Source organism: Poecilia mexicana, unplaced genomic scaffold (assembly GCF_051168715.1).
Source record: "Poecilia mexicana isolate PSO_F unplaced genomic scaffold, ASM5116871v1 scaffold_7, whole genome shotgun sequence".
Taxonomy (NCBI): Eukaryota; Metazoa; Chordata; class Actinopteri; order Cyprinodontiformes; family Poeciliidae; genus Poecilia; species Poecilia mexicana.
Window position 1 is genome coordinate 18,658,496 of NW_028263376.1, and position 25,972 is coordinate 18,684,467.

The window sequence follows — 25,972 nt, forward strand, 5'->3', positions numbered from 1 at the left end:
CTGGAAATGGCTGGCATACAAAAATCTCACACTACACCGTACCACCCGATGGGGAATGGCATTGTTGAACGTTACAATAGAACCTTAGGAAACATGATACGTGCACTTCCTCCCCAGTCCAAGGCAAGATGGCCTCAGATGCTCAAAATGCTAACATTCTGCTACAATTGCACTGAGCATGAAACAACTGGATTTGCACCGTTTTTCCTTATGTTCGGCAGGATCCCGCGCCTGCCCATTGATGTGGTTTTCCAGCACGCTCTGTCAAATGGCCCAGTTGTAGACCATCATGAGTTTGTCTCCCGCCTCAAACATGACCTCTCTGTGGCTGCCCGCATTGCCCGACAAAACAGTTCATCAGAACAAGCCCATCAAGCAATGTACTACAACCGCAAGGCTAAAGGTTCTCCTCTCGATGTGGGTGACAGAGTTTTGGTTGCTAATCGTGGTGAGCGAGGGAAGAGGAAGATTGCAGACAAATGGGAATCAACGGTATACGAAGTGGTGTCTGTGAAGCCTGATATCAATGTGTATTGCATCAGAGACCCTGTCACATCAAGGACAAAGGTTCTCCACAGAAATCTTCTCCTCCCTGTCAACTTTCTTACTGCTGCTGCCGTTTCTGATGATGTGGACAATTCCTCTTGCCCTTCCACAGCAGGAAGTGGACCTTCTCACCCTGTTGTGCCTGATGAGGTACAGGACAATGAAACTAAAACTGTGAACTGGCTTTTGCAGATGGACGGAAATGGTTGTATGGATGAAGTTGTTGTAAATCACCCTGACTGTGCTTCTGACATTTCAGTATGTGGTTCTTCAGTAGACATTGTGTCTCCTGTCTCAAGTGATGTGACCAAGGATTTGCCTGAACCTCATCTCCCTGAATCTGTTGCACTGTCAAGCTCTCCTGAACCAGTTTCCAACCTTACAACTGCAGCTGTCCACTCTGAGCTCATTCAGCATGATCTTCCAGCTGAACATAGTATTGACACAAAACTGGACTTGCCCGCAACTGATGTTATTTGCACTCAGCCTTCTCGGCTATGCACTAGGTCGGGTAGACCTGTTAAGCCTCCGGCCAGACTTATATGTGAAATGAATGAACAGGTTGTGGATGATTCAATGTCGACTGTGGACTCTCTGTTTTCCTTTGTAAAGACAATGTTTGCTGGGTAGATTTGTGTTAATTCAAAGTTTTTTGGGGGTTGTTTTTTTTTTTCTCGGTGATTGCCTTGTAGAGCAACGGTTGAATATCGAAAGGTGTAAATGGCATCTTTTGGGTCTGTGTTGGTGAGAGTATTGGCCACACTCTTGCTAGCATTATTCCTTAGGGGAAGTTTTGAACTGATGTGACAACTATGTGCTCTCTTTATCGCACTTTTATTTTAGTGCTGTGTGTGCTTGTTTGATGCAACCCCATTTTTAGCAGAATTTAAGGGGGGTGTATGTAACATAGTTAAAATGGTTGAGGTTAAATCCTGCTAAAATGCACCATCTGCTGGTAAAAAGTTGTATTGCATTCACCCTAGAAAGAGCGAGGTATTATGGGTAATCCTCAGAGCCATGAGGATCACTGACGAGGTAACGTGTCTCTGTCATGTGTTAAAGAAATATTATTAATGCATTTTGTGAAGTGCGTTTGTGGTTTTCGTTTTTGCATATTGTTGAAATATGTTCAGTCTGGGTCACGCTAGTTCTGTTATTATGTCGTTTTTGTCGTGTTTGAGAATGTTTAGTTCGTGGGAAAGTGCAGTGGGAATTTCCCACGTGGTAACATTATGGCTCCTCCTTGCAGGAGCTTGTTTTATGCCAGAGACTGACCTTACCTCCATGCCCGTTCTGTGAAATGCAGGTATGTTTTACCAAATCTCCTGTAGCAGATGGTTAGCATGACACTGAGTTTTATATTAACAGTTTTATACAATGATGTGGTTAATTTATGTTTCTGCACTGTTCTAAAATGCAAGGTTATATAAACTAAAACATAAAAATGGCATCCAGTAAATAAAATGTCAGCATTTTATTTTATTTTTCAGAACATTTTAATTAGTTACTTTATTTTCTCTAAAAAGGAGACTCACTGGTTGTCCTTTTATTGTAAAACAAAATCCACTATACGATCACTGTAATTTTAAATTATTTTATTGTGGTTATTGTATTATGGGTAATCCTCAGAGCCATGAGGATCACTGACGAGGAGCTTGTTTTATGCCAGAGACTGACCTTACCTCCATGCCCGTTCTGTGAAATGCAGATGGAGAATTAAAGAAACAGCTGATGCCAACTTGAGCAGCTCCTTGTCGTTCATTACCACACCGATAGAAGCCACCAAAACCACATAGGCCACAATAGCAATAACGTTTTTAATTGTTTTGCTTTCAGTTTATAGATATCTTTCTCCCAGCCGTCATCACCTTTCAGATGGTTGTCACTTAGTTATCTCGTAATTAATCCAAATGATCCAGTCACTCAAATTTCCTTGGAAGAAGTCTGAAAGTTGAGACGTTAAAAACCTTTTTTCACTTTTTGTTTAATCTTTATATGTCATTGTGAACCTTTTCATCATCAAACAAAACTTATCTAAACCCAAACGGTGCCATTTTAGAAATAGGTGTCATCTGAGAGCTGGTTAAGTATAAACTAATCTCACATTCCATGCAGAAATTTTAGAAATGTACAAAAACTGACTTCTTTTCATCCGTGCTATTCGGTCCTACACCACTGATTATTTAAAGCCTGTAAGGTTTCAGGCCATGTCTGTGGTTTCAGACTAGGATATTAAAGAATCAAAGAAGAGCGTCAGTAAAAATGTCAGCTTTACCCCAGAGAACAAATATCTGGTCTAGTTAATAGCTTCCTAAAGAAAACGTTGCCCTCTAGTGGTTGTTGTAAGATCAACAACCGTGGAAACGACTGGTCACATGAAAAAATAATCTTACGTAGAAGTTCTCCATCGAGAAAATAAGAGTTATCCGTTTTCTAAACAAATTAATAAATAAACGATTTAACTATTATGCTATTGTGCTGCAATGACTCACAATAGTATATAGTATTTCTGATCATTTCTGACTGAATTTAGATTCTATTACAGAGTAACACCAAAGAAAGTGATAAAGGCAAAGCATTTTATTTAAGAAAGGGAACAATTTTTTTCTTTTTCTTCTTTTCTTTTTAAATACACAACACCTTTTTTTCAAATGACACAGGATTTAACGTCAACAATTTAATTCAAAGTATTTGAGAGCTGTTGTAAGGACATAAACCATTTATCATAAGGTAAAAACAACAAGCACTGCCACTTTAAGCAACCATGTTAGAGTAGATGTACATAATAATAAGTAGCAATCAAAGCAAAAAAAAAAAAATGGATATGATTTTATTTGAATTTATTAGTATCTTCAGGGAATGAATCATACAATAGCTGCTCATTTTGCTACACACATTCTGTGTATGTTTGCAAAACTACAGCTTCATATTTAATCTTCTGGAATTTGTTGAAATAACTGTAAAATATAAATTTTTTGACTTGCCATTTTGGGTAAAAAAAATGCCCTATGATAACCATAAGTTACCTTCACAAGTAGGTAATAAAGTCGGTTACCTACTTGTGTCTGTACAGTTTTGCTCCACAAAAATGGGATTTGGAGACACTCCTTCTACTACATAAATAATTTCATAAACGACAGAGACTGTGCCTGGCATCCAAGTAAACAGAGAAAAATACAAAGTACGTGTCAAAGCAAAACAAGACAAAGAAAGAATCATAATTAATGACCTTTGGAGCACAAAGTTGATGGATTATGGAGCTCAGAGGCAACAGCAGTTTAAGGAAAAACAGAAATTAAATTAGTTCCATTCTCCAGTCTCCATTCTTAGCATCATCTTTATCAATTTGTGTTTGACTCTTCCGACATTTACTGTTTCTCGACTAACTGTTTTGCAGAGCATTCAGCTTTATATAAAGTTCAAATGTCAGAATTAAAACAAATTAAGTTTGAACATCCACAGGCACACATGAATATAACATCAAACATAGATTTAAATTTTCAACCAAGAAACAAAGCAAAAACTAATTGTACCAAAACTGGTATTTAACTTCCCAAGCATAAATTTAAATGTTGCCTCTTCAGCTGCCCACAAAATCAGAAGAATGTTTGAATACTTAAGTCATGCCTCTAGTAAATACAGAAATTGCAACCGCAGGTGGAAAATGTAACTTTTTAAGTAGCTGTCTTTCATCTTTTTGAGCAGTAATAAAGCTGGTATTACACTATCCAACCACACTGGATACGCTCATAAAGGTTTGGTTTATTGCATGACTAAGAAGAGGAGAAAGCAGAGACCCAGAGTCGCACAGCCTTACCAAGCTTCTAAATATTGTGTATTAATCAGGCTGAATTAAGTGACCTGTGGAAAATCTCCTGCTGCCTTGAATTGATTTAAAATGTCAGGCAGCTCATAGAAAAGAGGGTTATGAACACTTAAGCCTGCCCTGAACTTCTGATGAAGTAATTACTTTGGTTTATTAGGATCTCTCTCTACTTCATATGCAACAAGGTTTTAGGAGTCAGATGACCTAAGACTTGAACAAAGCGGTAACATAAAGGTGGAAGTGATTCATCTGCGCCGTTTGTGTGCCACCTGCTCCCCAGTGTGGGTGTTGACATGACAATCTACGCACCTGCTTTAATAACATTTATAAACTCTGTGAAATTGGTTAATCAAGCCAAAGAGCTGGTAAAATAAAATGACCGGTGGCTCTGGAAGACGGGACAGTGCGGCGTCTTCTTATTGAGCCCATAATTCACCTGCGTGTCCCTGTTGATTTATGCCAGCGAGAGCGGATGTGACTCTGCAAGTAGCCGACGGCTGTGGCAGCAAACAAAAGCGTGTGTGTGCGTGTGCCGTGCCAGTCAGGAGTAGACCCAGCTGGAGGTATATAAAACAACTGGGGCCACGGCGCATGCAGAAGTCTTCACCAGAGGATCTGCGTGCAAATCAGAGCCACTTCCCACAACAGCATCAGACAGTAATGAAGTGCAGCCATCTCTTCTCCTGGGCCTTTGTGCTTGTGGCCTCTGGCACCCTGCTGGCCCACCCTATCACAGAATCGGCCGAGATGCCCTATCCAGGACCAGGTGAGCAAAGGATGATGCCTCTATTATGGCTTTTATGAAAAATAATCCATCAATTAAGATGGGTAATTAGCATTTTCAGTGGTACAATTTAATTTTCAGAGATTAATGACAGCAGAGTCTTAACCTGGGGCCATAAAATAATTACCTGAGTGCTGCAATGCTCAGCAGTGATTTTTCTGCCAAAGTTCAGCTAGCAGGCAAAGGAATGTGAGTGGTTCTAGTCATGCAGTCAATTTTCTGTTGATTAGAAGTGACTATAAGTGTTACTTTGGATTAGAAAACATTCAGTGTTTGAAAATTTTTTATGTGCTTTTTTTAAATTTATGTTTGACCTCAGCGTCAGTGGAGGATGGCGTTATCGGAACGCTGGATGACGAGTCTCTTCCTGAGCAAACGTTTATTCCTCAGGAAGGTGCAGCTCTCCGATATTCCACTTTTATATCTGGGGAAGTTAACAGAGATGGTAAGAGACACTTTTAAGAACAAATTTGAAGCCATTTTTCTACAATGTTCATCTACTTGAGGTATGGCCTTAAGGGAAACATTGCAAAGACAAGGTGCTAGACAATGGATATCTCGAATCGTGTCGAATCCCTCGTGTTCTTATCCCTCAGGTGTCAGGACGACAAATCTGGTGCCAAGAGGAGTCAAGAGAGAGGTGTGTGACTTCAAACATTTACATCCTGAAAATGGGAAAGAGAAATCTTAACCACAGAATCTTTAAACAATATCTCTTGAAAAATTACAAACTAACCTGCATTTTGGACAGATTTTATTACAGACCAAGGTAAAGTGCATAATTATGCAGCTGACGGAAAAATGAAAATCATTATGAGAAGATGAAAAGTGTGGAAAGCATTTATTACTTTTTGTTTCTGGAGGTGAGGGTCTGCCAGCATCACACAAATGGGGCACCCTTGTCTTTCTCCCCTACAAAATAACATTGAATTGATGGTGTAAAGACTTCGATGCGATAATTCTCTGATAAGCGAATGCATTCCCTCACCACGATGCCTCCACCACCACCTCTCATCAAAGGGATGATGTGTCAGATTTTCTTTGTAAAAAACATTTGTAAAGCATATACTTTCTCCCATGAAATATTAGCTTGTATTGGACTATCACATGAAATTTCAGGAAAATTAATTCAGGTTTCTGATTAATTAACACTTTTGAATACTTTTAAAAGGAACTGACCCGTATTTCTAACTGAAACTGTACACTCTTATGTTACACATGGTACTACAGATATCTAACCACTATATTCTCTCTTTCAGGTCTTATTAGAGAAACAAGGTCTTCTGAAACCTTACAGCCGCTTGCTGGGCATCCGTAAGCAGCTAAGGAAGAGAAATGGAAATTCTGAGTGTTTCTGGAAGTACTGCGTCTAAAAACCGAGATAATTGGACATCTGCCTTACAAGAAGCAGTGCTTAATCCAGAGGGAAACATATGCTTGATACACTTTTAAAGGGCAGACAAAGCAAACATCAAACTCCATGCATGCATACATTACATGTTTCCAAGGCTCAAACCTTTACTTTCAGTTGATTTACTTTTAAACTGTGGAAAGTCGTGTTAAGATCTTTGTATGTATTCAAAGTTATTTGAGATGTAAAAATCAAATGCTATGAGGAATAAAAATAAAAGAAAAGTATCAAATATGCTATTTCTCTGCAGTTGTTTTTAACTGAAATGTACTGGTAGGTGCCCTGCGACGGACTGGCGACCTGCCCAGGGTGTACCCCGCCTCTCGCCCGGAACGTGAGCTGGAGATAGGCACCAGCACCCCTCCCGACCCCACTGAGGGACAAGGGTGACGGAAAATGGATGGATGGATGTACTGGTAGGAAAGTGAGAGAATAACAATAAAAGTAAAGGACGAAGCAAAAAGACATGGCAGAATAGGTTCTCAAGTTTTCTTCATTTTCTCCTTTTTTATTATTTTACAGCAGAAAGAATATAAAGCATTCAGAAAACATCTTCCATATTTTAAGGGCAATTCAAAATGTTTTGCATGGCTTCAGCAGCAGAAATCTCTTTTTTTTTAAACATATCCATTGAGTCAGTGACGCTTGTACATGCACAATTACAAAAATAAAACTTACAAACAAGAAAAGGGAAGAAAAAGGAGGAAAGCATAACACATTAGGAGAACCGAGAGGAGATGGACATTTTTTCTAAGGGCAGGGAGCGGAGAAAACTCGGGTCACATAACAGGGAAAGACAGAGAGAAAGACAGCTATAGAGGAGAGGAAAAAAGATCTAACACTAGTTCACATGCAAAGTGTCGAGAACCCATGACTTTCTATCAAAGCAGGGCCATTTTTTTCTTCTCTTCAGTTTGGAATTGATGAAAACGTGCAATTCGGTAAAGGGTGCCATATAATTGCTGTCAATAAACTACTGAATGCTTGTCTTGCAATACTGGCATTTGCATAAAGAGTAAGTCGACTACACGTGTCCAGTCATTTTTAAACTTTGCTAGGCCTGATAGGGCTCCACAAAATAATTTCTTTATTGCTCTGTGTCAACACGTGGATCATACTGCAGAACTGGTTTCTGTTCTGTTGCCCTGACGCGCCTACCTTTCTGCGGTTTGGGTGCTTCGGAAAAAGGAAGAGGAGGAAAGGCAGATTCTCAGGTCAATTTGCAGAACATCTTAAAACTGATCAACGCTGTGTGCTAAACAAGTGTGCCTGTCACCCCACCCTCAAGAAATGGCAGTAAAAAACAAGATTTGTAGTTGCAGTTTTCATAAAACTACACCTAATCTTAAATACCCTCTATGGTTTGACACCTAAATAAATTAAAGGCCTAAAGAGTAACGCAGGTCTTCATAAAAGGTCTTCCAAGAGCTACATATGGTTGGAGTCCATTTCAGGGCTCCACCTGTTCAAGGTTAGTAAGAGGAAATTTATTGTATTAATTTACTTTAAACATTGTCCAATGAAACCTTCAGTTCCATGTTGTTTTAACCATTTGTGTTTTCGGGTTTTAGCTTCCTCTGATGTGAAATGCATGTCCTGCTCTGTTTCCTCCTCCCCATTTTGGCACCCTGAGTAAAATACAAAAGGGAGGTTAACCAACACTAAATGCTCATGTGTCCATCTGTCCTAGAAGTGAGTTTGGTGGTACACTGACTGAGTCTAAATGAACAATAAAAAGCAAAAAAAAAAAAAAAAAAACATCTGAGAAACCTGTTGCGAAATACAAGTCTGTCCTCATGCTCTGCCATGAAAACATCCGTAGCTACCAAGTACTGGTCATTGGCTTCGTTTGCAGGTTTCGTCTTCCCTACAATCACGTTTCTCCTCTCTATGATACACCAAACCAGCTGCTTACTGTTTTGCAAACATTATGTCTTAATCAAGTCTATCTGACTACCAGTCCAAAGAAAATAAGCATGCTATAGGTGCAGCTCAGTCACCCAGTTAACTAGTTTACCATGCAAGCATTATAAATCCTTCTCCCACTTTCTCCCCTCCCCCAAAACATTGCATTGGCTATGCATTCTGACCACAAACCAGAGGATGAGCGCAAGGCAGCAAATCCCGGTCGTGGCGTTTCTAAAAAAGTCAAGCTGTTCCAGTAGAAAATGGAAGAAAAACGGAAACGAAGCTGGAGCGCTCTACTTCTACTGTGCAGGGGAGCGAGTGTAATGGTGCGATGGTGGTTGATCGTGTGACGTTCTCAGGTACGCTGAATGCATTCTGCAACTGGTGTTATGAGGACATGAATAGGCACTTTCTACATAAACATTGCAAATAAAGTTCACACATCAGGTGATTTGGAAAACAGCACGACAACAACCAGTTGTTCCAGAACATCAGAGAAATATCTATAGATCCTAATGACGTTAGAAATAAACAAATGAAAATCAAGTTTCTCAGTGGCACTTGGCTGAATTTTCACATGTTTTGGATACAGAGTACACTTTCTGGCAGAGTAAGAATTAGACAGCAGCCAATAGGCACCTAAAAGGCTCTAATTATTTTTCTAAGCATCCTATGTTGTTTTGATATTGTCCAGTGTGTCACAAGAGAGGCTAGTGGTATAATTTACACATAAATATATTACAGTCATGTTTAGCTTATTGACTTTTCCTGGCCACGTCTGAGATCATCCAGTGTTTCCTAGAATCACATGAGCATCGTTGACAGTTTATTTTGCAGTTTTTCCAACTCCAGTTTTTGTTTAATACAGCCTTCTCATAAAAATTCACTCAACCTTGTTGAAAAGCCATGTTGGTGTGATGTTAAAAAAAAAATAAAAAATAGATCATGCTGTATATTTCTAAACTTTCCCATCCTCTAATGTAACCCATCTCTTGTGAAATTCAACTGAGAAACTATTTTGTTACGTAATTGTCAAAAAAAATCCCATGGTAATCGGGTTTCATGAGTGTTTCCTTAAACTAAGACTTTCTCCAAGCACCTTTTGATTTTACATCAAAACTTCCTGCCAGAAGAAAAAAAAAAAAAAAAAAAGATAAACCTTAATTTGCCAAATTTTCAGAATAACTGTAAAAACTAGGATGCTATGAGGGCAGTGATATGGGAAGAAAATATGGGAAGTAACGTCACAAAAACTAGATTTGTGTTCAAGGCTCCAAATAAGAGACTGACAGGAGCACAGAAAACATTTTCAGGAATTTCAAACAGGTGCTGCTAAAAGCTACTAGATTCTTTTTAATTGTGGACTGAGGTGTGGAGTTTGCAAACTGTATCGGTTTCTGTCGAATAAAACATCCGGTCTTGGTTAAAAACTTCCTAAAAACCTTATTTATTCGCGCAAAGAACAAAAAATTAACTTCTGTGCCACAATTCCAAAAAGTTGGTATGGTATAAAAAGAACATTACACGACCCCAAAAGTATCCCAAGGTAAAATATGGGGCTGGCAGCATCATGATGTGGGGTTTCTTTTCTTCAGATAGTTTTGAAATGGCTTAGCCAGAGTCCTGAACTAAACCCGGCAGAAAATCTGTGGGTTCATCTGATGAGGACTGTGGAAAAGATAATAGAGATTTGAAGACATTTTGCAAATTGGAGTGGAAAAATATTAAGTCAAGATGTTGAACCAACTTTTGATTCAGTTTCATCACTTAAAAAAAAAGTCTTTGTTTTTCAGTTGAATTCTACATAGCTTATAATTCTGATGGGAAGTTTAAAAATGATTTATCATGGCTCTATTTTTTTTTTTATTTCACAACACAAAGACCAAGACAACACTGCAGGATTCATCTGCCTTTGGCAACCGCAACTGGAAACATTTCTTAAAAAAACAAACAAAAACAAAACACATGCTGTGCAAAAAAGGTCAAACCGCCGTCGTTTTTCATTTTACAAACCTCAATCTATGAATGGTAAATCAAAGCTCGGTGCGTCAGGTTGCACAGCTGAGGTGATGAATTCAGTCTGTTTCAGTGATAAGAACAGCAACACCTGTGTTTGCTTTGTCGGGGTCCAAATGGGAAAGGCATCCGTTTACAATCTGAGTTCAGACAAGATACCTCTGTGATCGTCACATTCCATTTTCACTGACAACAAAAATCAAGCACATATCTGATGTGGCATATTAGGAGATGAACAACGCTCTACGGCGCATCTGGATGGTGGAAATATGATGAACTTGCACTAAAATGCCCTTCGTTTGAAAATGAGTCCCTTTACATTTATGTTTTCTTCAATCCTCAGTCAGTGGGGATGTTATGGTTTTCGTTCCTTAGCGTGTATTTCACTGTATGATTATCTGTTCTGCAAAAATGGACTTAAATAAATTCTTAAGCTTCATAGCAATCGTATACCTTGGCACCATTGGCAAAAGTTTCTTGGGAGCCCAAACCAAACAGATAATGACAAAAAAATGAAAGTAACTATAGTGGATTTAAGATAATTTTTAAAGACCTCTCCTAACACTAAATACATTATTTTTTTTTACTTTTTCATATGCAATAATATCATGCTTTAGCAAAATGTTTGTCTCCGGAACAATCAAAATAAAGTAAAATACTCTAATAGTGAAATATTTTTAATTTTACAGAGCATAGCCACTACTGCTTTAGTTTTTTCCCCCCCTTTTTAACTCTGTTCATACTTTTCATGCACTTAGCTCATCTTTATCCCAGATATTTACACTATGTACAAACAATAGAACCATACTTCTTAAGCATTCAAACAAAACTATACAAATATTCTGTTTTTGTCTTGTACCTGTTTTCGACCCATTTTTAATGAATAAAATAATATATTTCTAAAATACAATCCCTGTAAGGGAACATGTTCATTTTTTCCCCTACATAACTTGCAGCCTTCTTTTATATACAGAAATCACTCAATTGTCAAAAAATATGGATTTGTCAAACCCCTATTTTGGGACAAGCTTAGGGACCCCACAAAGAATCTCTAAGACGTCAAGGCAATGTATGTGATTTTCCCCTCAAAAGCCTGCAGAGGCTCCGGAGTTCAACTCAAAAGAACAATAACAACCTGCATGACTACAAGAGTTACAACACAAAAAAAGGAGAAAAAAAAGGACATTTTGCTCCCCTCTGGGAGGGGAAACAAAATAACTGGGAGAACACAGATATTAGCTTAATTACAGGAATAATAACGGCTCTTATGAAGAGAAATGTGGAAATAAAATTAAAATCAGAAGAAAGACCGAAGGGTTAGACCATAAACACACAAGCAAAGACTTTTTCTGTCTAGAAGTCATGCATTTTTTTTTCTCTTGGTAGGATTTAACAACATATAGCCTGACACAGCTCACCAACACATTGGACATGATGGAAGGAGTACATTGGACGATATGAAACAAATTCAAGTAATAAAGGGACTATATACATACAATAAAGCATAGTATCTTTTTAAAAGAAAATGTTTTATCCCCAATCTGCTTCAACATGAATGTTTGAACCCCACTACATTCATTTGTAGCCCCACCCAGGCGGGCGGACTGGTGGGGTCGAGCAAAGTAGGACTGGAAAGAATACTAAGTTTAAATGGACACCGTTAAATCACCAGCATTGGCTGTAAAGTGGGGTATATGTGGGTGTTAAAAAAAAAAGAAAAATCTGTCTTTGAGTGAATTTATTGGTCTTAAAAAGTAACCATGAAATACAATGAGAGCCCAGAGTGTTTCTGCATGGTCTCCTTGTCCTTTGAGATTTTCTGCAGCAGCCCTAACTTCCATCTCTCGAGATCCTCACGTTTGACCGATCGCCTGTCCTCCGTCGTCTCTCATCACTGTCCAAAACCTCTTTGTAGCTAAAAAAAGAAATAAAAATAAAAAGCAGTCCATGAAAAAGTGCAAAAGATGCCATGAAGCCAATGTTCTGCACCCGTTGCCCCGGTTCTTTGAGTTCATAATGCTGTTGAAGTCACCAAGTCAGTGGAAAGAATAAACATGTAGAAAAACAAAAATAGCTGTCATACAACGTAATAGTAGTTGAACCAGTAACACTGCTCTAGTAGTAGTAATAACAGCAGTGCTTGATCCGATGTTTTTTTCTTTTTTCTGTTTGTTCTGTTCTCTTGTAAAATGTCTCAGGTACAAACAAAAAAGAAAAGAGGGGTCAGGAGAGTGATGTCACATCGCAAGGGGGCTCTTCTGAGGGGTCTCATGTTCCCTGGCCCTTTTCAATTCTTTCACCCTGGAACACAGAGACAGACGACGACTCGTTAACGGAACAGGAAGTCAGCTGCACAGGAAATGACACACACAAACACAGTCCTAACGCTACCAAGCAGGACTAAAACAAACATGAACTCAGGTCAGCAGGAGCTACGTCTTTTCTGGGAAAAGATAAGGAAATCCTTACAAAGAGATATACACAATTAGTCATTTACAACAGCTTGAAAATCATTACTAAGAATTACATAGAGTATGAGTTTACATTGAGTAGAAAATACCAGCTTGAAACACTCAACAAGTTATAGATTATCTAACTTTATCAGTCGACCAATCTTCTTATAAATTTTTGTAAACACATATTGTTTCTCTTTTCATGTTTTCCTGCGTTACAAACAGACATGGTGTATTTTGGGGGATTTTATTTGACAGAAAAACACACAGAGTGTCTGTGAGCAGCATCTAAATTCAATTTAGATCCGTGACTGATCCATTCAGTCACACTGCTATGCTTTTATCCAAACCATTACTCTGTATCTCCAGCTTTATGTTCAAAGCTGGAAGGGAAAGGCTTTCACAGCTTTGTCTACGATAAAGCTTAGAGTTTCCCACCTGAGCTGAGGCTCTTTGCAGTTGCAACAAGCCTTTAGCAATCTCTGATTAATGCTGCTGTTGCTGTTCACAGATTGTCTTCTAACCTAAACCTGCTCCTAACCTTATCTCTGACCTGCGAGGTGAGATACTTGATCTTTATGATGCGGTTCACTGATGTTCTCTAACGAACCTCTGAGGCCTTCACAGAAAAACTGGATTCACACAGAGATGAAGTCACACACATCTAATATTAAAGAGCTACTTGGTGTGTGAGGGCAATTAATTGCACTGGACTTTAATCAGGTGTATCACAGTAATTGGGGGACTGAAAATAAATCTGAATACAATTTTGTTTTTGCTTGTGAAATGTCAGTAAACAACACACCGTTTCCACTTCATTGTTCTGGTCTAGCAAACAAAATCCCCAAAACACCTTCAGAGTCAAGACTGTAACATGACAGAACATACACAAAACTACATACACACACACACGCACACGCACACACACACACACACACATATATATATATATATATATATATATATATATATATATATATATATATATATATGTATGTATATATATATATATATATATACATACATATATATATATATATATATATATATATATATATATATATATATGTGTGTGTGTGTGTGTGTGTGTGTGTGTGCGTGTGTGTGTGTGTGTGTGTGTATGTAGTTTTTGATTCAAGGAATGTTTGTGGAGTATAAAGACATCCGCCAGTATAATTTGATGGAGTTCATCCTGCTTGATTACTGTACAGAAAGCAAGCGCTGCAACATACAGAAGAAGTCACACAGAAACTGGGATCTTGTGTGTGAAATCATTGAAACACAAAATATTGTTTATCCTCTGATCCCAACAAGAGGACTGATGGCACAACATTATATTTAGCAGAAGAACCTAAAATCAGGTTAGCTTTTCTCTTATTAAAGGAAACCTTAAAATACAGCTAGTTGTTTTTAAAGTTATGAGTCCCACAGAGCTGCTTCACAGAGACCAGTAAGCAGAAATTGAAGGGATAACGTTTCCCCTCGCAGTCTATCGAGTGGCTTGAAATAGAGCATACAGTCAGTCAGCCAGCCAGCCAGAGAGATAGCTACTAGAGGAACAGCAGGTTCATAGCATGCCTAGAAGTAGAAGAGCAAGACCCAAAGTCGTCACCACTTGACATGCAGCAGGATAAAAGAGTTAAGAAAAAGCTTCCCGCACTGTAAAACTGGCAATTTGCAAAACCACAGAAAGCTAAATGAAATAAAAAAGAAAGAAAGAAAAAAAAGTGCAATTTTCAAGAAGAGAAAGAGAAATAAGGAGAATCAGAAAAGTCTCTGGTAAGTGTTGCAGTGACATTGTCATTCATAAGCATTTTGTTAGTTAAGGAAGGCTCTGATCTAAATCTGAGCGTCTCAGTCCACCTGTGGCTCCAGTCAGCAGCCTTCATGCAAGCAGGCATCAAGCAACAGTGATGGAAAATGAGAAGGACTGGGAGGGAAGAGAGGAGAACATGAGGAAGGAGAAAAAGGGATAGACCGCCATGGATAAAACTTCAGAAGGCGACAAGAGCTTTATTAAAGAGCGATAGTAAAACATAAGAGAGGTTTGGGAAGAGAAACAGATGAGGAAGAGAGAGAGAGAAAGAGAGAGAGAGAGAGAGAGAGGAAGGGAGTCACGAACTGAGTTGCTGAGGCTGCACTCACCCGCTTGAACAGTCTATGGTCCATCAAGGGGCTTGGCATAAACAGCAAAACAATACCAGACAGCTATTAGCACACAGTAGGCACTGTGAAGGAGGGGCAGGGGCGGTTGGGGGCGGAAGGTGGAGCTTAGGGGTGGGGGTATCTCTAACTAGTTATTACTTTCAAGAAGATGAAAAATAAATAAATAAATCTAACACACCAAGCAAAAGAAAAAAAAGAGATGGACAAAATTATCTGGTTAGAGTAGCATACAATGGAAGAAAGAACACCACTGTGCAATATCACCACGGTGGGAAATGATTGAGAGTTAAGTGGTATTAGACAGGGGTGTACTTGCAGCTGTTACTCTTATCGTGGCTTATTGATTATTTAAATGGAAACTACACGTCTGTGCAGAAACGGAGAAGTTTATTTGGAGTGCCTTGCAAAAGGATTGACATCCCTTCAAACTTTTCCACAGTTTGACCTGTTAAAACCACAAACGTCAATGTATTTATTGGGACTTGATGCGAGAGGCTAACACGAAGCATCAAACTGGATGGACGGTAAAGGAAACGTTTTGTCCAGTATCGTCGTCCTGTTGGAAGGTGACGCCTCTGTTCCTTTGTACAGACACAATTTTTCTCCTAATTGTTCTGAATTCAGCTCCATCTACATTCCTGTCACCTCAAAACAGGTTTTCTGTCCCTGCTGAGGAAACGTGATGTGGCAGCCATCACAGTTTTTTAGGCTGCTTCACGTCACATAAAGTTTTGCATGAAGGCCATTTAGTTTTATTTTGGTGTGTCCTCAAGTTGCTTGCTGTAAACTATAAGCTGGACTTTTTGTGGCCTGTCAGTTGTGGCCATGTCTTGAAAAATTTCGTTTTCAGGTGATTGTCTGTTCAGTATTGCTTGGTTTTTCATGATGCTTCTCATTTAATAGCATTAGCTGTGTTTCCATTATAAATATGTGCAGAACTTTGTCAATATTCTGCTAATGTCACAAATATGATGTTTCCTTTAAATAAGAAATGCAATTAAAATCGCAGGTCAATAAGTCATTAAAAAACATGGCACACTGTAATCTTCTGAATGAATATATTTGTGGTTTGTGCCAGTGACAAGATCCAGTTGTTGATCATGTAACTGGTGTGGTGCAAAAAAATAAAAAATAAAATAATGTTTCCATTGCAGTTTTGTGAAATAAATCGATTTTGATACACTCATCCTTGCACCAAAGCTTTTAAACGAGAGTTTTTTTCAAAATTGGTGTCTTTCCTTAAGCAAATTTATTTATGAAATATCAAATTCCCCAATTATTTGGTCACTGGTAACCCGCTTCTTAGGCCTTCACAGAACTATTGCAGTCCCCCTAAGATTCAGTCATTGAGTTTATTTGAAGTGGACTTTATTTAGGGTTGCCAGAGAAAAAGGGGGTTGACTACAAATGTCCACTATAGACAGCTACACTTAGTGTAACACATAAAATCCCAATAACACACATTAAAGTTTATTGTTGCAACTTGAAAAGTTATGAAAGGGTTGAATACTTTTGAAAAGCCCTTTTATTGAGAGTGCTGGCTCGGGTCGCCGTTTGGACCTACCTGTGGCGGCAGCGTCGCAGGAACCTCATGATCTTCCTGGCAGCCTGATCCTGCCTCTTCGTGAGCAGACTCCCTCTGTGAAACAGCAGAAACACTTTGAGTTAACTTCATCACTCAGTGAAAAAAAAGAAGATCCAAATCATAATGTATTTAATAAGCAAAAAGAGATTACACACCATCTCTCAAACTTATTTTTGCTAATGATTTTGTTGATAAATGACTCGAGACATTAAGCATTTTTCAGCCCTGCAGACAAGCCTCATAATTTAACTGTCACTTTATCATTATGTAGCAAGATGAAGTGGTTCTTGCCGCATCCTGCAGTCTACGGCAGAGCGAATACGCCCTGTTTACCTCAGTTTGTGCTGCACCAGGGCGGCAGCAGCCCCACGGTGATGGGGCTTCAGCTTCCCAAACTCCTTGTAGCTGCGGTAGTATTGCTGAATGAGCACAGCCGCCCTCCTGCTCTGCTGGAACTTCTTCTGTTCGTGGTAGCTGCGAAATTTACTCTGGATAAGGATGGCGGCCTGCGTCATCTTCTTATAAAGTGCATACTGAGGAGAAGAACACATCGACACGTCAGGAGTCGCTTGGTGAAAGTCGTGCTGTGGCTTCATGCTAGGATATGACCAGCAAGTTACCTTTAGGGCTATCCATGTTAGCTTGTAAATGAGGGGAAGAAAAGACGCGTTTCGAATGTTTGCTCTTTAAACCTATTCAGACATGGATGCAATTTCGTGGCTTTCGTTGCCTACCTGCTTGTATTTCTTGTAGCAACGTTGTATAACAGCAGCAGCTACTTCCTGTTGCTCCCGGAGAGGCCGCCCCTGTCGGAAAGTAGAGTGGGACAGGTAAGAAGTTACAATAGGAGCTCCTTTCTGCCACAAAGGATATGTGTAGCTTGCCGAGGTGTTGTCATGGTTAGCGCATGACCGCCTCAGATAAAGAGCACACTTTGTGGACAGACCACCTGTCAAACAGTGGAGGAAGTGAGCTGCTGCCCAACAGAGAGTCACCTCAGAATCAGCTGGCAGATGGGCTAAAGACAACTGTGAACGACAGTGAACAGTTTGTGATAATAAGACTTATTGAAAGTATCTCATGGGTAGGTGGGGAGTTCAGGAATGGGACTGGGCAACGAGGGGAAAAGAAAAGACAAAGACAAAGTGGGAGCTCATTGCTTAATAAATGTGTCTAAGTAATGCAGGGATACGGGGTCAGTGCAGCTCCCCTAAGCAAGGCCATGCTCTGCTCAAGCCACCTTTTCCATGCTGGAACCACAGGGACAGATTTGTGTTTCCTCTTAATATTAAGATACAGTTAAAAATAGACATACAGAGAATTAGACAAATATAGAGACTGAAATCAATCAGTTGAAACCATGGTTAGAAACAGTACAACACAAGACAAAATAGGTAATAAGCCACGTTACATATGCTGAACTTCAATCCATAGCCAGATTAAAGGGAATCCTTCATCCCTAAAATCCAAAAACAGATCCACCCAGTTACACCAATCCTCAGCCTGTAGCTCTATGAGTCTGGGCTACAGCATAGACAGCTTTCAGGGCCTGAACACCGGGACTGTACCTTGTACTTGCGGAAGGCAGTTTGGACCAATCGGGCAGCCTCGTACAGCTCTCTCTGCTCTGGGTCTGACAGAGTCAGCTGGGCCAGGTCTCGCTCCACTTTGCTGTTGGAGGCGTTGATGAACTCACTCCAGTCGGACGGGGAAGGAACCGCGGTCCGCTCCAACGGGCCCTCTCTGAGCGGAGACCCCCGAGGACTCAGGTTAGGGTTAGGTGATGGTGTCAGTGGCTCATTGTACAGAGATCTACCAAAAAAACACAATTGATCTTTTTTAATTTACCCTTTTAAGCTATTTTAGTTTTCTCTATATATTATTGTCTATAAATGTGCGTTGACATTATGAGATGAAACCAGAAAAAACAAAGAGATTTCGGAAACACTGTATTTGAAGTGGTGTGCATAAGACTGACACGAATATGAAGGAGTCCTCATGAATGTTTATGACTGTTGCCATGAAATGTCATTCTGTAAAAAAACGACGCTTTTAATGCAAAGTAGACTCTTAATGCAAATTTTAACTTGAATTAAAATGGTCATTATTGACAGAAAAATGCACAGTTTACACTTTTAATGGACTTTTAATCCAACTTTTAGTGCAACTTTGCATTAACTGTGTCATTATTTACTGGGTGACACTTCATGACAACAGTTGTAAACAGTTGTAAATAAAGACTATTTCATCGTCATAACAGGTGTTATGTCTATGACAGTGTCATGCACACCCCTTCAAATGAAGTGTTACCCAGATCGCTTCTTTTTTTGCTTTTGATGATCTGAAATATATTAATGCTCCAGATTTTAACCTCAAAAACTGACTTTGAAAAACCTGGAGTGGGGTTGAATTAAATGTAACAATTTAGGTTTACTTTGTCGCAGATTGGTTTGGAAATACATTTTGAATTGACACATTTTGTCTTTGAAATTAAAGTAAGTTGGATATTTAAACAGAAGAAATCTCTAGGGGGAACAAAAACCTTTTCACAAGAGCCATACTTGTATGGATTTGGCAAAAAAAAGTGTTTCTTTTTGTTTCTCACTTCAACATTGTGTCTTTTTTCTTTAAAATTGTAAAGAAAGTACGTTTTTTGATGACATTCAAAAGAGTTTTGAAATACAAGCCTTTTTTTTCTTATATTCCATTTTTTGTATTTCAGCAAATGAAACAACATCTCAGTTTTTACTCAGATATGCAAACTTTATTTAATATATCATTTGGTTTTCTTATGACATCTACAAATCAAATGTTGTATTTAAAAGAGTACAGACCCATGGCGAGTTTTTGTGATATAAAAATAAATATATATATGAAAAAAATAATCAAAATCTCATGTTTTGACATAAAAAAAAACTTGTTTTATGCATATATCACAGCAGCTTGAAGTCTGTTGAGACCCGCTGTGTCTCCCCTTTCCCACGGTCCTCCTTACCGCAGGTGTATGATGCTTGGCAGCTGCTCTACGTCTCCCAGGTAGCTGGCTAGCCAGTTCATGGTGGTGCTGACCGCCGATGTGTCTAAAGGCCCAGAGTCCGCAGTGCTGAAGTTCTCCCTTTTGATTCTTTCTGGTGTTGCTTCAATGATTTGTTCTGCCAGAGTCATCATGTTTACCTGTTGTTTTGAGAAAAACACAGATGACTAATGTCAGCACCCAGCTGGTAAATTTTCATCATTATAATATGTGCATGCAGGCTACTTATGCATACTTGTTTAATGCTATTGGCACTGAGACAATAATTTGGGATTTTAATGACAGGACGGGAGATAATAGTAATAAAAGTGAAATTGCTAGAGGCTAGAAATACTTAATCCAGCACTTCATCTGTTGGAGGAGTAATTAGACTGATATGGATGTCTGAGGATTTCTTGGCTGTTGAAGACAATCAATAAGTAGAGTTTATTATGCAGTGATGGTCACTGACAGGGTGCCAAGCTGCTTTGTTGTATTTTACCTACCAAATACAGGAAGTGCTAATATTGTGCATGCATACAGCACCCTACGTCTGATAGCACACAAGCTTTGCAGAAAATCAATTCACGTCTGCACATTTTCACTAAATATTAACAAATATGTTGGTACCACTCAAAGAAATAGAAGGAATTTAGTTTGAATAATACACATTTTGATCAACAGCAGAGACAGTAAATGTAGATGGACTTTTTTTATTTTAAATTGGAGCCTTTTTGCTAACTAAATCTTTTTAATATGGACAGTGTTGGGTAGAAGACAACATATTTCGCTTTTATCAATCTTGCCTTTTGCTTTTATTCAAATTTTATAGCAAATAACACCACAAACACCCAGTGACTTTAACTCGAAAGGACACATGAGCATATTAGTTCATGATACTTGACTATTTCGTAAAGAGTGTCCAAATCAAGTTTTCTTGTTCTAGACCAAGCAACAGAAAACTATTCAACCCGGAAACTGTGGGTTATTGTACAACTTTCTACTAATCAAGCCAAAGTTGGGGTCAACAAAGTTGGACAAAGATTCAAATATATCTTGCCACCATGCAGAGTGATCAACATTTCAATTTCCTCCAAGCTCACAATTAGAGACTTGAAGCAAATAGTGTGGCATCTGGAGGTCAAAAGGTTTCCATAATAAATATCAGACAACATTTACTTGTCAAGCTGTTGGTTATTTGGGAGGCATGTCAGGAAAAAGCCTTTTATTCCTATATTCAGAGTTTGCATCAGCAGGATTTGGGGTGGAACAAGGGATGAAAATGTGGAAAAGAAGATCATGCCTCATAATTTATGAGGCATGAGGGCATTGTATCATAAAGTCCTTAAAAATAACCAGAGAGTTTTAACAAAAGTCTGGTGGACAGAAAATTGAGAATAGGTCATCAGTATGTCCTTCCAAAGGACAAAGAATGGAGATCTGAAGAGAGAAGCAGTGACTCTGGACTATTTAGAGAGATTGTGCTAATAAGAATGGATAAAAATTAAGACTTCGTCCTGTTTGTCTGGCCAAACCTGGGTTGGTTGACCAGTCGGTTGACCAGTATTTGGAATACTGCCAAATAATTGTCAGTGTGCCACCAATGCCTTGGTTAAAAACTATTTCTTAACATGCTTTTTTGAGTTATAAAATTAAAATATAGATTTTAGCGATAGATTAAGATTGCATTTCTTTCTCCTTCTCTTTATCAGGCTTGCCAATAAATACAGCCCAGACGCTACAAAAACACAAAATCTTACCAAGTATTTCTGATCTAGTTTGTAGTGTAAATATCTTAATATATCTGATATTTTTTTGTTTTGTCTTTGCAGTCTACTGTAAGTGTTGTCACAGTTACTGTACAAGGCTGCACATCATATCTGAAATAAAGTTGTCCAGATGTAGGTTCATCTATTAAATTTATCCTTCTGCTGCACTATAGATGGAGTTCACACACCAAGATGGCTTTTTCACTCTTTTCTGCTCACCTGCAGGTCATCCATCTGCGTGAGACAGTCCTGGTTCTCCAGATCCTCTCGATACGACAGCAGTTCTGAATCTGCCATTTCTCTGTCCGCCATAACCAGCATGCCCAGCTGCTCCCGCTGCCGCAGTCGGTTGACCAGCTTCTCTTTTCCTAAGCTGCTGCCTCCACTGATGCCCAGCGCTTTCTTCCCCATGCTGTTGTGGGAGAAACTCTCTCTGGAGCTCCACCTGGTTGTCCCGGTGCTGCCTCCTGTTGGTAGACTTTTGTCAGCGCTCAGACCCTCCGCAGACATGCTCTTGGTGCTGGAGGACAGTTTGTGGAGCTGCTGCTGCTCCAGGCTCAGAGGAACAGACATGGGCTTGTCGGGTCGATTATGAAATAATTCCGGGTTGGGTTTATGTTTTTTAGCCAATGGGAGATCTCTCTGGCCCTCGCTGCTGTAGCAGTTAGAAGGTTCTGATCTTGGCCTTCTTAAATCTGCAAAATAAAAAACGAGATAAAGTGACACTGTTAGCTGAAGACTCCATTAGCACGTTTAAGTCGAGACTACAGACTTGCAAAACGTCAATGTGCTCTACTGGATTTCATCTGACTTCATTGTGCTCTGATCAAAACCAGCTGATTGCAGCTCTGGCTGCGTGTTTCAGGCTCAGATTTCAGATTTTCTACATGGATTTGCTCTGTATTTAACTCTCTTCACCTTTTTCATAGAAGCAACTTAGTACAGTTGAATGAAGACAACATTAACTTACAAGCAGCTTTTCAGCAAGATATAGGAATCTGTTTGAAGTCCATTATTAAATATTGATAAAAAGTACTAGCTCCACTGGCAGCTCTTTTCACTTAAAAATGTTAAATGAAAAAAATAAAAATCTCCCAGAGGAACTAGTACTTTTTGTCAATATTCAAGAATTACTGACTTTAAGAGAGTTCCTATATATTTTCAAAAGTCTACTAGTAAGTTTGTTTTGTCTTATTAAGCATCTTAGTATACTGAGGTATCTGAAAGAGAAACTAGATAAAAAGTCTGTAAAATGTGGTTTTGCAGTGTATGTGACCTTCACAGCTAGTCGGATGTACTGGTTTTTGATTTGGGTGTCAGAGTAAACATCACACCTTTTACATTTTTATTTAAAACAAAGTGCATGAACCATAAATCATTTTGTTTTCAGTCCACAATCGTGTCTCGGTCCATTAAATAAAATTGCAATGAAACAAATTGAAGTTTGTCACTGTCACGTGGCAAAACTGAAAAAAGGTTAGCACTTCAGGTAGCGCACATCTTTCTGTAAACAGACTAACCTGGGTTGGGGCTGGTGGTGCTGGGTGTGGTTATTGTGTGAGCAGGACCTCCCTTCTTGCTGCCAGGTGCTACTATGCTGTCATTTGCCCAGCTGACCATCCAGCTGTCGGAGGTGGGCGCATCGGGGGCTGGGGAGAAAGACATGCGAGTCGTTGGCGGTAGAGAGGCGGGCGGCTGCTGCTCTTCCCTCTGCAGTTGCTCCAGACACTCAGCCAGCTTGGTGTGGCCACGAGAGCGAGCAATTGACAGGGGCAGGCGGCCCAAGGAGTCTGGGATGGCAAGGGCCCGCCGGTCCCATTTATACAGGACGACTGCTGCCTCCAGATGACCAAGCGCACACGCCCACATCTGGATTGTAAACAGACAAAAGAGCAGCAGCAAAAAAGTCAGAAAAGTTGCAGACTTTTTCCTCAAAGGGAGAGCTTTGGTACTCACCAGAGGCGTGCAGGAAAAGTGATCAACATTTAGAGGGTCCACTTCCAGCTCCAAGTCAATACTATCAGCATGCTTAGTGCTGCATAAGAGAGAGAAAATGATGTTTGTTGTGGTGCACTGTCATGATGAATTACAGTGGCGGTTACAGAGCATGCTGGATAATTTCATTCTCACCGCCATTTGATGAGAGTCTGAATGAGGGTGGCGTAGCCCTGGCCAGCAGCCAGGTGAAGGAGTGTCATCCCTCTGAAGGTCTTGGAGTGGATTAAATGTTTGGACTTGGCCCAGCAAGCTCTGCTCATCATCTTCTCACAGACCACTACAACACGGCTCTCAAAGGAGCTGCTGGCCTGCGTCTGGCCAGATGCACACTCAAAAACAAAACACAAACTGCTGTTAAAAAAATATTTTGTTTCATGCAGTATTTGTATCAATAAGTGATAGAAAAGTTTAATGAGCGTGCTGGGTTCTGCCACGTGCAACGATAATCGTCCAGCATGATGAGGCTTTTTACCTGTGACTGACTGTTGTTCCCTCCTCCGGCTCCTCCTCCGCCTCCTCCTCCCACTCCTCCCCCACCTCCGCCTCCTCCTCCTGCTCCTCCTCCAGCGCCGCCACTCCCAGCACTGCTTGTCTGCTGGTGGCTGGCCATCTCCGCCATCCTCCTCTCCATCTGCTCCAAGCGCTCCAGGATTGACATTCTGAACTGGTTATCTGGGCAGAAAGTGGGAGACAGAAGAAGAATGCGTCAGCATCAGCTGTGAGGAAACAAAAATGTCAGTTTGCTCATTCCAGCACAAAGAGGCCTTAATCCTGACAACGCAAGTATGCACCACAAGCTGCACCAATATGATGCTTTGAAGAGTTCTGGGGATGTCACAGTGACAACAGGAGGCTTACAATCATCCATGTAGGAGCAAATGTCCAACTCCATTTTACAGAGGAAGCAAAGTTGATTAACCTACTATACAATAATAATAATTTAATAAATAACCTGTCCAGTGAAAATGAAAAAAACTATCAATGAGAAACTTTAAAAGATAGAGAGCTCATGTACATGAAAGAGTTGATCTTTCATGTACAACGGCTTTATAAAAAAAAATAAAAAATAAAAACAGATGAATTTCCAAGTTTTTCTAAATGTGAAAAATCAGAATATTTACTATTAATCACAAGGGATGGATAATAAATCAATGACAATAGTATCACAATGACATGTGATCAATATCAACAGAAAGTACATCCAATAGAATGTTCAGCTATCTCACTCACTCTGGTTACCTAGCAACTCACTCACTCTGGTTTCCTAGCAACAACTTGTTGAGTAACTTGAGCAGCAACAGTTTCAGTTTTTGCCACTGTGCCTCATAGCTTGCTTAAAAGAATTAAAAATGGCATTGATTGAAAGAGGAAAATGAGTACAGCAGCTTGAGAGGAAACTGTGGACTTTAAACCAGAATCTAACAAACGTGAAACGTTTTTCAGTCATATTGGCCAGCCCTAACATACACCAGTTATTGTGTTGAACTCTAAATGTCTTTTTATTAAATTTTATAAAGATTTTTTTAATTAGATAAAAATATTTTGAACATTTAATTCCTAGTTTTAAAACTTCCCCATTTAATCTATAATTGCAGGGTGGAATAAGCATTGTTTGTCATTGTTCTTATTTATTATGCTGTTACATTTGCTTGATGAATTCAGATGACAGTAGACCTTTGATTAACAATTACTTTTAAAGTTTAATTTAATTCATTACTGGCTCTGTTAATTATATATATAAGAAATACAGAATATATCAGTGTTGACTCTAAATAATATTGAAATACTGAGAAGTACTGAGAAATCTCCTTGGTTTTTGCATAAATGGGAAAAATCACTTAAGGAAAAAAAAAGAATAGAAGAAGATAGATTACACAACCGATTAATTTCTGAACGTTAAAAAAATTTGACCAAAGTTAGTCACAATAGACATCCCATCAGTCAATTGGAAATGACTTTCTACATTACACCTCTTTCACAGAGCTGTTAAGCTCCAGGGCACGCACAAAATCTGAAAGACAGCCCACTTCAGACAAGACTCTAGAGATACCATTCTACTGAAGATCTTTTCCAGCTGATTAGATACAACCCATTATGGCCCTGTTCCTTGCACCTGTTTGGAAAAGAGATTAAGAAGCTGACAGGACAACATAAATCAAAACCTATACAGCTATCTCAGGTCCTTGAAAAAACAACCTTTTCCCACATCAAGATGGATGGAGGCGCATTTGATGACAGGAATTGAATTTTACTAGAGGTCTGTGGCAATGAGAGTGGTTCTACTGCCACAGATCTGACATCTGCGCAACAAAAAACTATATTTTTTATAATACAACAAAATTTACAAGAAACTTGTCAAGAAATCTGATCATATATTGATTCCATATAAAAGTGAGAGATTTTAAGAACTAATGTTCTACCTAGATTCCCCCGTCATTGACTACGTTGTCATTTTTCATCAGCCTTTACAAAACCTTTTAAGCCTTCTTGGCTGTAT

The 25,972-nt window shown here is 39.3% G+C and overlaps 2 protein-coding genes across 3 annotated transcripts; one reads left to right on the forward strand and one right to left on the reverse strand.

Annotated features, from left to right (window-relative positions):
* Positions 1-4,828: 4,828 nt before the first annotated feature.
* LOC106929508 (urotensin-2-like) lies at positions 4,829-6,652 on the forward strand. 2 transcript variants are annotated; one of them, XM_015006502.2, is made up of 4 exons: positions 4,829-5,138; positions 5,476-5,601; positions 5,753-5,796; positions 6,416-6,652. In XM_015006502.2, the coding sequence occupies exons 1-4, from the start codon at positions 4,829-4,831 to the stop codon at positions 6,527-6,529; spliced, it is 594 nt and encodes a 197-aa protein (XP_014861988.1). In that variant the 3' UTR covers positions 6,530-6,652. The 2 variants fall into 2 exon arrangements, with proteins under 2 accessions (XP_014861988.1, XP_087863701.1); XM_088007575.1 differs by having other exon boundaries at positions 4,863-5,138; positions 5,482-5,601.
* Positions 6,653-7,042: 390 nt separating this feature from the next.
* Positions 7,043-25,538, reverse strand: LOC106929507 (calmodulin-binding transcription activator 1-like). Its single transcript, XM_088007192.1, has 11 exons — positions 23,948-25,538; positions 23,608-23,804; positions 23,434-23,512; positions 22,998-23,346; positions 21,697-22,172; positions 19,691-19,869; positions 18,264-18,507; positions 17,430-17,501; positions 17,029-17,228; positions 16,675-16,749; positions 7,043-12,792 (listed from the first exon to the last, which is right to left on the reverse strand). The coding sequence occupies exons 1-11, from the start codon at positions 24,131-24,133 to the stop codon at positions 12,729-12,731; spliced, it is 2,121 nt and encodes a 706-aa protein (XP_087863318.1). The 5' UTR covers positions 24,134-25,538; the 3' UTR covers positions 7,043-12,728.
* Positions 25,539-25,972: the final 434 nt, after the last annotated feature.

Coding starts and splice junctions, on each gene's coding strand:
- LOC106929508 (XM_015006502.2), top strand. CDS start 4,829: ATGCCAGCGAGAGCGGATGTGACTCTGCAAGTAGCCGACGGCTGTGGC. Junction 5,139..5,475: donor GATGCCCTATCCAGGACCAG/GTGAGCAAAGGA, acceptor GTTTGACCTCAG/CGTCAGTGGAGGATGGCGTT. Junction 5,797..6,415: donor CAAGAGGAGTCAAGAGAGAG/GTGTGTGACTTC, acceptor TCTCTCTTTCAG/GTCTTATTAGAGAAACAAGG.
- LOC106929507 (XM_088007192.1), bottom strand. CDS start 24,133: ATGTCAATCCTGGAGCGCTTGGAGCAGATGGAGAGGAGGATGGCGGAG. Junction 23,805..23,947: donor GGAACAACAGTCAGTCACAG/GTAAAAAGCCTC, acceptor TTTGTTTTTGAG/TGTGCATCTGGCCAGACGCA. Junction 23,513..23,607: donor CAGACTCTCATCAAATGGCG/GTGAGAATGAAA, acceptor TCTCTTATGCAG/CACTAAGCATGCTGATAGTA.